Below are 13,145 nucleotides of genomic sequence, written 5' to 3' on the forward strand. Positions count from 1 at the left end.
CATTTCAGCTCCTTCAGGGGGATTTGACGAAGATTTCCTGCCTCTTATTAAATTATAATCTCCCTTCTACCTCTCCTCATTTCTATCTTTCTCTCCACTTCGGACAGAAAAGTGTAGGCCTCCCTCTCTGTTTTGCTGCCAACTGATGAGTGTGTTTGTTGCTTGTGGGACACGTGCATGTACGTGTGAAGCGGTTTCGGGCTGCCAGCAGAAGGAGTGTGTGAGATGACTGGCAGGGCACACATCTGAAGTGGGTCAGCAGGGAGATCAAAAGCTAAAGCTTTTACTTTCAGCTTCCTTTCATTTCTCTCGTCCATCTCCCTGTTTTCCGTTCTGCCTGTCGTAATGATTTCATGTCTCCTTCGTGGCTTCTTGCTTTCCTTATCCTTCTGTTGCTTCGATCTCTTTTAGGGTCATAATCTGCTTTCCTCTTTTTTTCTTCCTCTCCCTATTCCTTTGACAATGTGATCTGTAATAGCTTAGTGTTTTCATGGAGTGTCAAACTGTGGAATCCTTTGGTAGCAGACTACGAGAGGACTTTTCTGGGCTTTTCCCTCCTGGAAGTTGGCCACAACTACGTGTAGCTTGGGACTATTTCCAGTCCTGGCAAAACAGAATGGAACAATTGATGGTGTACAATTGTTCCTGGTTTTGCCCCCTCATTTCAGTGCCCCAAAACATTTCTATACCTTCAAAGCCCTGAATCTTAAATAGACCCATGCACTCCCTCTCCACGTGGGCTTTGGCTCCTTGCAAAAGACCGCTTTGCATAAGAATGAACGGCCATCATGAGTATTTTTATACAGTCAGGGAATAACAGAGCTGTGCTACAAAAAGCTCACTGCATAACTTGTTTTTGAGAAAATTGTGGCAGCCTGTTTTGAGTTGTTTTCCTTTGTCTCTACTTTTTTTCATTTATATTCCCTGGCTTGTGTGGACTGCACATATCAGAGGCCCTATTCTGGCAGACACAAAGCTACCCACCCAGTGAAGGCAACATGGCAGAACATGGCATAGAGACGGAAGACATAACGCAGACCAAACCCAACCTAGTAATATAGAGCCCAACAGAGTCCTGCATCCAATTCTTTATTCTGCTCAACACCATCCAATCCATCTACTGAGCAACATACACTTAAATAAGCAATTCTAAAGCAATACATTTGTAAAAATCAGCTAATAATTCCTCACCGTCCGTTAGCTGTTGTGTGTGAGCCCAGATTCTGTAAATCGAAAACCAAGTAATGGTGCTGACCGCACCACACAACAATGCGAATGCAATTTGTAAACATCACTCATCGACACCTTTTGTTCACTTTTTGTAAACCTTTTAAAAAAAGCTTATTTTGTGATTTGTTTTGCGATTCATGTGTCACTATAAAATTTCTAAGCTGCATTCGTACTATGCCAGTCATGTGTTTCACTTCCTGTTGCCTTTGATGTCCCCTTTCACTCCTCCTTTCTCCTATATTATTTTCTCCTCTCCAGACCTGTACCATTATGTTAAATGAAGAATAACAGAGACTTGAGTATACATCAGTATCAAAAGGGGGAAAAAAACACCTTGCTTGGTCAGGTCTTGGCAGCAAACAATAAAAGTATTCACACCAGCAATGAGCGGTGCACAGAGCCAGAGGCTTAAAGAGGGAGAGAATACGGGGAATAGAAGAGAGGAAAGAAAGAGCTGGTGTTGCCAGTTGAAACACAGTGATCACTCTGATTTACAGGAGATTATATTACCAGGGGTCCTCAAAGTTTTCCCTTTTCAGGTGAGGTTATCTCCACACTGCCCTCTAACACACAACCCTCTGTAAGGTTATGTATTAGCAATACTTGAATCACTATGTATGTGTTAGTTTCAGATTTTTCACATGATGAGAAAATGATACGAAGCAGGTAATGCTGGTGTTTGAAAATGTGGACTTGTGCTTTCAGTGGCCTGTCTCGCTGCATTGAAAAGCAGAACATTTATTTCTCTGGAAAGGTGGAAGCAGATTGGCCTTCATGAGATTTTATTTTTTTACCCTTTCCTCTCGATTACCTAATCAAGCACTCATATTGGGTTTCGGTGCACTGACGGTTCAGACAGAAAAGTATAGTCGTGTCTGTCTGCCCACAGACTCTTGCTTTCTCCCATCTTCACAGCAATACTGTTCTGTAAGTGGTATCTTGGCAGGTCCCTGTCTTTATCTCCCTTGGCGTTTTTATATATGAAGCAGTCAAAGTGGGGCTAATTTAATTAGTCACTCTTATTAACCTGTAGGACCTCACATATATACAGTTACCATGTGTGGTTTAAGGTGACTATCAGTTATTCTTCATCCCCAAGGAAGAATATAATATATATTATTTTATTATATTCATACATGTATATTTTTAACATCTCAAGCCACACATGGTAACTGTACATGTGTGAGGTCCTGCAGGTTAATAATAGTGACTTATTAAATGAGCCTCACTTTGACCGCTTCACTCTTTGTCCATGAGTACACTGTACAAGCACACATGCACTTTTATATGCACAATCCATCACCCCCTCCATTTTACGATTAGCACATCTGCTTCTGCACTTAGACAAGTAGGGGAATTAAACGGCTTCCTCTGAATAAGTCATCAAGAAATGACAACCCTCTATCTGACCTCCTTGTCCCCTCCTTCCGGTGTTTTCTTTACACCCCTTTAATACCTCGGATGCACGATTTTCAAAGGCGTTGGATCACTGCACTGTTGATACAACAAGTCTTTCTATCTTGTAATCACAAGGCTTTCAGTCATTATGCTGTTCACACTCTACGTGACTAATCGGCAACGGGGGGTCACACACTACACGATCCTTCACCAGGAGAAATGTTTCCAAAGTACGAATTGTAACACGGGAAAATACACATTACACCCACGAAACAGGAATTGTTTGTCACTTTCACGATTGATGTCTGAATGACACAGTGGTTTATAAATATAATACATTGCAGAATACTCTTATGCTGAAAGGTCAGAAACAGGAAGTAGTGTGAGCTGACGCTCTCCGTGTTGTGTGGACGGAGAGAAATAATAAAAAATAAACCAAATAAATATGTGGTTTGACAATAAAGTCAGCTAGAGGTTACAGTCATCATGTGTTGCAGTGAAAACACAACACAACAGAAACAAGCACTGCATATGTTCTGCGCAATGATTGAGAATTTGTTATTTCTATCCATCCACACAACACAAAGGGCTTCCGCTCAAACTACTTCCTGTTTCTGACCTTTCAACATTAGAGTATTCTGCAATATAATGAACACAGTCCCTTTTTGACATCCATCATGAAAGTGACAAACAAATCCTGTTTCGCATGACAGATAAAAAAAGAAAAGAATTATGTGATTTAATCGGCCTTTGTGAAGTCTTTGTGCCAATGGCTGGTTAGGATGAAGCGACATTGCATGAGCAAAGTCTCTACACTCAGTCTATTTGACTCTCCATCATTATCCATATTACCCTTTCTGAGAATGAATGGACATGTCAAATACTGTAATGCTGTTTTCACTGCCTCTAATATCTTGCGACGTCTGTAATGAAGCTCCACAATGTCTGTTACCGAGTGTTGCCGTATTTGCATGAGAAATGTGAAAATATCGGGTACTTTTTCAAATGCTCATTCATCAGCGGCAGCCTTAGTTATTTACAAAAGTCACTTCTGTCCGTGTTGTGTTATAAACACAACATTATCTTATAAACACCATTATAAGATAATCGGTTGTGATTGGACCGGCAATCCCTGCCCAATAAAGGGGATCCAGACCGTATTCTGGCAGACCAAATTCAAATGAGCAACCAGAATTCATGGTGTAAGTAGCCCATTTCAATAAAAGATGAAAATTTTGATTTGTTGTATATGACAGATTTGACAGATCTGTGAAAAATATACATCACGTCTTGACATTGAAAATAATAATTGTTTCAGGTGATGATTTCTCCACTGGAGCAACTCGATTAAAATTATTTATGAAAAAAACAATGGCCTCCTCTTCCCCCCTTGACACTGAATCCTCACACTTTAGCCCCTTTCACACTGGCCAAAAAAACAGTTTAAACCCACTAACACATCTCATACACACACACTTCAAACCCCATGAAGCCACCTGCGTAAAGGGCCAGGCTTGGCTCGTAACACTGTGCTGAGTTTGTAAACTCTGAAGTGTGACAAAAGTACAAGATATAAGGTAACGATGACCACAGGCTCACTGGCTTCCATGCTTTCTGTTGTTACTACACTGTTTTTCTTCTTTGTGTTATGGCACGCACCGCTGTCTACCGCCATCTATGACCGCCACCTGTCACTACACTGTTTTACTGCTGCCGATCATCAGACCCTGGTCTGCTCGCAGTGTGAAAGTGTCCAATTGCCGATTAAACGCGGGACGACCCACATTTAAAAAACCCAAGTCTACACTTTAATTTTGGTGAGAAAGAGGTATTAGTGTTTGCCTATAAACTCTCTGTGGCACGTGGTTTAGGAAATTCTTGGCAGTCTGGATCCACACATGTGCTGCCCTCACGGAGATGGTTGCATCTTCAGCCTCACCTGCCCAATGCTGTTGATTTCATTAGCGGGTAAACAGTAGCAGTTAAGGGAAGTGTGTGCTTGGTATGGGCTCAGCTGTGGTGCCTGTGTCTCTTCTGCCTGTCTGAGGAGGCCACTTGAGATGCTACTGAGCTTTGGTTTGGAGGCTTTTGAGTCTACTTTCCCTTCGCTGATTAGCGTTTCAGCTCTGTGTAAATGGCATCCAACACATGTTCAAGGAAGGAGATGACTGCAAGTTTTCAAGTTCGTTTTGTGTTCGTGAATCAGATTACCAGATGGTTTGGAGACAGATCTGTGTGGTGTACTGTGTGTGGGATAGTTTGAATGTCTGTCTATGGTCTTTATGTTACTTGCCAACATGTGTCTATGTGTTCGACATGGGCATGAATGGATTACTGAAAAGGCCTACCAAACTCAGCCCAAGGGGCCCAAGGACTGAGGAAGCTCTTCTGCCAACCAATAACAATCCAACATTTGTTTTAATCCCCCCCGCCCCCTTCATATTGCAGCTGTATGGCATAGTGGATGTACAGCAACATTTCAGTTAAATGAGGAAGAGAAATAAAAAGCAGAACATAAGAGTAGTTTATTTAGGAAAATAGAATCTTCCTTTCCAGCTTTCTTTGATAGTTTCTTTTAATATATATATATATATATATGGTATTTTATATACTATGTGTACATCTCCATTGTGAACAAAAGTTCAAAATGCCACTTAAAGAGATGCAAAACAAATGCAAAGACGCCAAAAAATATAAAGACATGCAGGACTACAAAGAGGCATATGACAACTTCAAATAGAAGCCAAATTACTTCAAAGAGAGATACAAACCGCGGCATCAAATGTTATCATTTTTTTATCTGTTATGTTCTATTGCTTTGATCCTTTTATTCATATTTATTTGCTTTAACATGTAATGTTGTCCTTTTCTTTTTATTGTTCATATTCTTTTTAATTGTATTTGCTGTTTTTTACGTGATGTTCTCTTATTACTTTTATTTCTTATTTGTTTTGTTGTGTGAATGCATTTATGGGTCTGCTCCTGAGTATCTTCTGTTTGCTTTGTCTGTCAAAGCACTTTGTAAACCCTGTTTTAAAAGGTGCTTTATAGATAAATGTTACAAAATTCAGCATATTATATAATTATAATTTTTTGTCCACTCAGAGTATTTTTGTAGGCCTATTTTTCATATAAAGTCTACCTTAAGATGTGGCCATCAGACATAACATACAGTAATTGGACAGCTGTCTGGAAGTACTGACTATAAGAATGCAATGGCGGAGCTGGCGGTGCCGTTTTACACCCCAGGTTCAGACATATTTACCTTCATATTATTTCCTCAATAATGCCACTTTTCTGTTCTGTCGTTTCTTTCTTTGTGAATGTTTTTGGGATCTGTTACTTGCCGTGTGTGTGTGTGTGTGTGTGTGTGTGTGTCTGTGTCTGTGTGGGTGCGGTGATTTCAAATCTGTTTCATATAAAATGTCACTAGGCATGCCAGTCCAGGCTTTTTCGCTGTAACTTTGGATAATGCTCATGTTTAATGACTGAGGGAGGCTTTGATTCATCATTAGCTCCCCACTCCTCAAACCCTGGATTTTTGTTATGGTTTGTTTCGAATGGGCTGATTTTATGTGAAAATGGAGGAACTTTTGCGAGTTTGGGTATTTTCAAGACACACTGTGTAACCACTTATACTGTGTTCTCATGCATACAGAGTATGCGTGTTTTGTTTCATGAGTGTTCTTGTGAGGGAGAGCCTGTGCGAATTTTGGTCCAGCAGTGGTCCATGGTTACCAGGCAGAGAGGACTGCTTGAGATTTTTTTTTAACAACGTCTGCAGAGCTTTTCAACAAAAACATTTGATAAACAGATTGTGGAGGTCTGTGAACTGCCTGTCTGGGTCTGATCCCTGCTCATGCAAAGCTTCTGTGTTTAGCTTGTTAATGTGAGTTGCTCTGGTTGACTTGATGCCTGAAGAACGGTGGGCACCTAGAGCTGCCTGTTCAATTACATCTGCACCAAAACCACAGACCCCCATACCAAACCAGCCTCCCAGCAAGCAGCCAGGCAGCAAGTCGGCCACGAGCAAACACTACCCTACTGGTCTCTTTTTCTTTTGTTTATTTCTCTGAACATCTTTGTCTTTCCTTTCTTCATTTTTAATAGAATAAGCTTTGGTGGGAAAATTTAAATGTTTGATTCATGGCGACAAAGACTCCAGCAACACACTGCGACATTAACAAGCAAGGAATCGCACATGACAGCGAGAGCAAAGCTGTAAACCAGACCTGATCTCAGCACACATGGTGGCAATGAAGTACTTTTGATTTTGATGTCTGCCCGTGAATTCCCAGATTACTCCCAATCCCTGCTTCCAATTAAACTGCCTGTTATTTCATGCAATTTTCAAATTAAAAAAATGTCAGATCATTTTCAAATTATACAATGTCAACTGATGTTTGTTTAACACACCTTGCCTCATAATACACTTTTCCAAGATAGCTCTCCAGACAAGCAAACCTGTTACTGGTCCTGGTTATGCTGTATATTAATAAGCCAAAAATAATCAGACAATAAGAAATTCAACATGCCAGAGCTATGAAGTGTGTGTCCCTTGTGTCTTTTGGTTTGTAAAGTGTCATCTATCCTACTTATTTGTGTGACTTGATGATATTCCATGAAAACTTTGGCCTTTTTCACACATCATTTCACCAGTTAAAGCCTGTGCTGGACACTTTCAGTTACTCATGGTAGACAAACACGCGAACGATCCTCTGATGGTTTCCTGTTCGCACCTCACCACAGTTATGAAAATATTTGGCAGAGGGCAATGTGGTAATTTCTTGTTTGAGAAAAATTAAAGTCAACAGATCTGCCTGTCACTGCTTCTTAGGGCCATCTAGACCAAACACTTCCCCAGCCAAGTATTTACCACATACTGTGCGTACCTGTGCAGCAACAGACCGCAGGGACATATATAAGCCACACGCTTACAAGTTATAATCTTGTGTCTTTGCGTCTTGTGTTTGCAGATATAAAACTGTAGGGATCACTCGAAATTATCCTTCACACTTCCTCTTGGAGAGAGTGCATACCTTCCCTTTACATTTAGACATATATGAAGCACTTCCCATGCTTTTGAACAAGTTTCCTAGCTTTCTTGGTTTGCTTTGGCCTGTGTGCGGCTGACTTGGATAGGACACACACATACTATGCTTGCAGAGGATGTAGAGAAAATGTAAAACCAAATCTTCACAGAGGAGAATATCACAGCATGCCTTAAATAATTTGGTAGATAAATTCATTTATTTCAGCTTATTAACAGTAAAATACACGTTTCAAAGGGGTACATTGCATCTTTCAAAAGTTTTTCCTCAAATGTGTGATGGCAAATTCTAAACTTATATCAGGATGGCAACAAAACTCATTATCACTGTGGGCATATGGAGTTGATAGTCAGTGATTTCCAAAATCTACAAATGAACACAACTATTTCTCTGCTAAAAATGTAATTAAGAGAATACTAACAAATATCCCTTGTTCTCTTTTTCTGTTTCCTCCAGTTTTTTGTGTCTGACACCTGAATCCTGGGATGCTGGTGACAATGCTGTTGGCTCCTCTTTGTGTGCTACTGATGCTAGGGGGGCGCGCTCTTGCTGGAGGCTACCCCCCAATACCCCACATGAAGTACATGCAACCCATGATGAAAGGACCTATTGGACCCCCATTCCGAGAGGGCAAGGGGCATTATGTCGGTGAGTAACCCCTGTGGACGAAGTATATGTGTCGTTTTTACTTCAATGTTTTACTTGACAAACTTCGGAAGAAAGGTCCTTTTACACGCTTCAGTAACTGTCCACTGGGTCAGTGGAAACACTTTCATTCATTCATGCATTTACAAATGGTAATGTGCCTGGCCTGCTTGCAGAGTTATTTTCAGCAAGCAGTATATTTCCAGTTGGCAGTAGCCTCAGATCTTTTTTTCCAGCTATTTGAACGAAAGTGAGCATGATCGTTATCATATGATAATGATCATACTGCACAAAGAGTTCAAACCTTTACAATAATAAGCGTAAACATTTACAGAAAAGTGACCTTCTTCGAACAAAGGTCACTTTGTTCGAAGAACTGTGATGTCTCCAACATCACAGTTTAAAATGTAATAGATATGGAATCCACCCCAATAATAGGACAGACTTGTGTACAAAAGCCACTGGTTTGTTTTTTTCCTGATTCCAGGCAGTTTAAGGGCTCGCTACAGTTGGACTTTGTGCCCTGTGTGTCCAGCTGCATTAGGCAGGTCCTGAAGGAGGCCTGAGTGCCCACTGGGCCAGTTTTTCTCTTGCCATCTGGATGGTGTTAATCCACTTTTTAACACATGCTCTTCAGCTGTAAGTAGAGAAGAGAGTGTGAAGGCCATTAAAATTGATTAAATAAAAGACACGGACCAGGGAACTTTGAAAATCATCCTTTAAAAGTACTTTCTATCATTGCCATCATTATCAAGCCATCATTATCAAGCAACAAATAGTAATTCTTTTGAGATCAAGTTCACTGTTGAAATGTAACATTTAAATGCCCCACAGATAAACTGAAGATCTGGTAGAGTAATATCCCCTGTCTTAAATTGTAAGTGGGATTGCAAAAAGTGGCAGAAACAAGATTTAAAATTGGGTGAGAGAAAGCAGTACATTGCGTTTCACATGAATACAGGGGTTTCACTCCCACCCAGTGGCCAAATGTCTACATTGCATCACCATTGAAATAATCTATCAAACTCTTTTGTTGGAGTACATAACAGCCGTTAGAAGCAGCCCACCGCAATACAACCCAATGACAAAAACATATTCAATGTTCAGCTTTAGTTTTAAAGTGGTTTTTATTAATCATATAATTATATATCTAACTGTCATAAGATCCACAGTATAAGGTGTAAAAATCAATATCCTGCAATGGTGTTAAATCAACTTTTACAGAAGTGTAGGGTATATTTGTGTGCCACTCCACAAAATAGATAGATATGAATCACTAGCATCATACTATCAGTCAGACAGTGATATTAAAATGTCCTACATCTGTGTGGATCCTCAGTTATTCATGCCATGGTATTTTTCAACTGTTATATGAGGGCAAATGGATTTACTACAGATTCTTGAAGATTAGAGAGAAACATCTTCAAGAACAAAAAGCAAGTCCAGTTGCCTTTGTATAACAAATAGAAAGACTTGCCATAGCGTATTAGTTTGTAGATATTTCTCTGTTTAGGTCAATAAGGAGAATGTGTCAATTTGAAAATGTGATCAATATGATAACTAATAGGAGTTAAGTGTCAAAGAAAGGTGACTAATGTCAAACGTTTCAATGAACAATCAAGGTTTGGGATGGTTTCTAATCCCCAGTTACTTTTGTGGGGAAGAACACCAACTACAAAATAACCTAGAGTTGGTCAGAATATCTAGCTGTGCTGCAGTTTTCTAAAATACTAATTATATTCCCTGCGCACAAGCATTCACGTGCCTCAGGTTATTTTTTTATGTTAATTGGCCTGGAGTCATTACTACTTAAGCATTGTACTGGGACTCTGACCTGTTGGGTGTTCCTGTTTATTTGCTCTTACAGGAGCATATTTCAATACAAATATATTTGAAAACACAAAAGAATCACAACAAAAACTTAAGATGCCTTTACACCCTCTTAGAATGAAGCACCTATGTTTTCTCTCTGGTTGATATGTTAAGGTGGTTTACAGCAGACAGGTGTAAAACCAGGTTTCATGACAGGAACCAAGACCAAATCTGAGCCTGTGATCCTCATTGCACAGTTTCTGTTGGATGTGGTGCAAAACTTGTTTGGCCAGAAGGTTTCACCATTATGTAGACAAACCACAAGTTCAGACATGCTTTGTAAAACATGAATGCGGAGATGAAACCTAATAAAAGAACATACCCAAAATGTCCTCGTTGTGCAAAAACTTTGGTAAAGGAATGAATGAAAGTTAATCCTGGAAGTCAAAATTAAACCATGAACCTTGACAATGCACAGATTTCATATTCATTTTCTTCAACATCTTCCCCTTAAATGTATAATAAATGCAGGAATCTGTTAACAATCCTCCTGATTGTCTGGCTGCTTGTGTTCCTATGCCTGTTGGACTTTTCAAGCTTGGAATCATCCACAGGGTTTAGAAATAAATGTGGTGTTTGAAATGTAAACAAAAATAATAGGAATAATGATCACAGCCCAACAATTAAGATAGGGACATATAACCACAATTTCTGTGTCTTCTTGAATAATGTTTTTCAGGAATTAAACTACATGACACAGGTCTAAAGGTAGCAGCCACCCTCAGCATGATGATCACTTACATGACTGTTACAATATAACTCATTCAATACGATTACCCTGTTACACTGTTTAGGATTCTTTAAGCTTTTCCTGGCATTTCTGTCTAATGTCATTAAATGATCTTTAAAGGATGCATGTCTCATCTATTGCCACTAGGGGGAAGTAGGGGCCTTTGGCTACATGAAGGGATGTAAAGGGAATTTTAACTTGCATTCTCTTGAAAGCTTGTGACATGGAAAGGAATAGAGTAACTATCTAAGTTATTGCTTCTGATGTGCTCTTGAATAAGACAACTGATACATTTAAGTGATAAATTAGAAATAGTACAATGTGGTTCCATTGGCTGGTCCCAGGTTTGGGAGGCCATGCATGACATACTGTATACTTATTGGGATAAGGATACAAGTTTCAGAGAAATCATTCACACAACTAAAGGATTGAAATGGCTTGGATTGTCTTCAAAAACTGAACTGCCCTGCCGTGTGACCTGCCTTGAAAAGTTACATTTAGGCACAGTGTTGCTGAGATGAGGCAGTGAAACATCAAGTCAGCAGAAATTGGCTCTGGGTTATTGTTGTGTTCTGCAGACGAAGCTTATATTTCTTTCTGATCTTGCTGTGCTCTGCGCCCCTTTGCTGGGGAAAGAATAATAGTTCATGTGGTGTACTTTTTCTTAAGGTTTTGGTTACACAAACAAGAAATTTGCATTTTAAATACAGCCTCAAACCCAATAAAACAAGTCAGTTAGTTGGACAACAGAAACAGTTACTCCTGACCAATTGTACTATTACATAACAACTGCTTAGCTAAGGATAGAGTACTGTTTTAAATATGGATTCACAACCTGCCCACGATGTACTCTGCCTTTTCCCAGTGCGTGCAGGGTTTAGCCAAAGCCTCACTCAATCCTAAAAAAAGCAGTTATGAAGGGAAATAATTGATGACCTGAGTAGTGAAAGAAGCATCATGCCTTTGATGGAAAAGTCATAAGGCCACCAAAAGATTTAGAGGTGAATCTAGAGGGCTCTTTCCACAGACTAGATGCTTAATGACAGCAATTCCTGGCTTTTATTTTTGACAGGCCTCACATTTAAAATTCCTTTTTCTTATATAATGATGTTGTGATGCCAGATATCTCTTGTATGCATCTACTAAATTATTGGTGTCACATCTTTTTTCTCACATTCCTACTCAAATGCTGATTTGCTAAATAACTTGTGTATCTGATCCAAATACTGAAGATCATGGTTCAAAAATATAAAATATATAAAAATATCAAGTTTATAAGCTTCAAACTTTAATATTTGATATGATACAAAACTCAGTTGTGTGCAGCATCTGTCTCGACTGGTTGGGGTGAGGAGTTAATGGGGATGAGAGGAGAGGTGAGAGAGACAGGAGGAGTGAAGAAAGAGAGAACAGTTGTACAACTGCCGCTTTAATCTCTACCAGACTGATACCTATAATTACAAAAATAATACTTACAGACACTTATAGATTCCATTATTCATTTTTGTTATTATCATGATCATTATCATGATCATTATTATTATTATTAACAACAACAATAATAATAATAATAATAATAATAATAGTCATACTCAGTTATTATTATAATAATAATCATAATAAGGACGGATTTGGGTCTTCCAGCTCTGGAGTCAGAAATACACTAGGAGAGAGAGAAAGCACAAACAGATAGTGACATGTAATGCAGACATATCGGGCGAGAGAGGAGTTGTATGACAGTTGCTTTAATCTCTACCACACTGATACTTGAAATTACAAAAATAGTACTGGTTAGGGTGAGAGAGAGAAAATGGGGGAGAGAGTAGAGGTGGGCATGAAGAGGGGTAGCAAAGAGAGAGGGGGGAGAAGAAAAGTGGGGGACAGAAAGGTGAGAGAGAGGAGATAAGCAGTGTAAGGTGGCGTGCCCGGTCTAGGGCGACATCCCACCGTGCCTCTCTAGGCTTAACTCTGACTTCCTGATCAGTATTCTGAGAGGAGCAGTGAGAGGGAGAGAAGGTGAGAGATGGAGAAGTGAGGATCTTCCAATGGGCGACACTGCTCTCACTATAAGATTTCTCAAAGAGGAAGGTTTTAAGTCTAACTTTAAATGTGGAGAGGGTGTCTGCCTCCCTGACAAAAACTGGGAGCTGGTTTCAGAGGAGAGGATCCTGGTGGCTGAAGGCTCTGCCTCCCGTTGTACTTTTACAGACTCTGGGAAC

General features: G+C 39.7%; 1 protein-coding gene across 4 annotated transcripts in view; it reads left to right on the plus strand.

Moving 5' to 3' along the window:
* The window catches only part of col8a2 (collagen, type VIII, alpha 2), a 63,131-nt gene that overhangs the window by 41,617 nt on the left and 8,369 nt on the right, over nt 1-13,145 (plus strand). For 3 of the 4 annotated variants that reach the window (XM_035648012.2, XM_035648015.2, XM_035648013.2), the window contains one exon: nt 8,136-8,327. In XM_035648012.2, coding sequence (XP_035503905.2) covers nt 8,165-8,327 — 163 coding nt within the window. In that variant the 5' untranslated portion in view covers nt 8,136-8,164. Of the gene's footprint in view, nt 1-1,605; nt 1,770-8,135; nt 8,328-13,145 lie in introns of those variants that run through there. The other variant, XM_035648014.2, reaches the window with a different exon arrangement.

This window comes from Scophthalmus maximus, chromosome 22 (genome assembly GCF_022379125.1).
Source record: "Scophthalmus maximus strain ysfricsl-2021 chromosome 22, ASM2237912v1, whole genome shotgun sequence".
In the NCBI taxonomy this organism is placed as follows: domain Eukaryota; kingdom Metazoa; phylum Chordata; class Actinopteri; order Pleuronectiformes; family Scophthalmidae; genus Scophthalmus; species Scophthalmus maximus.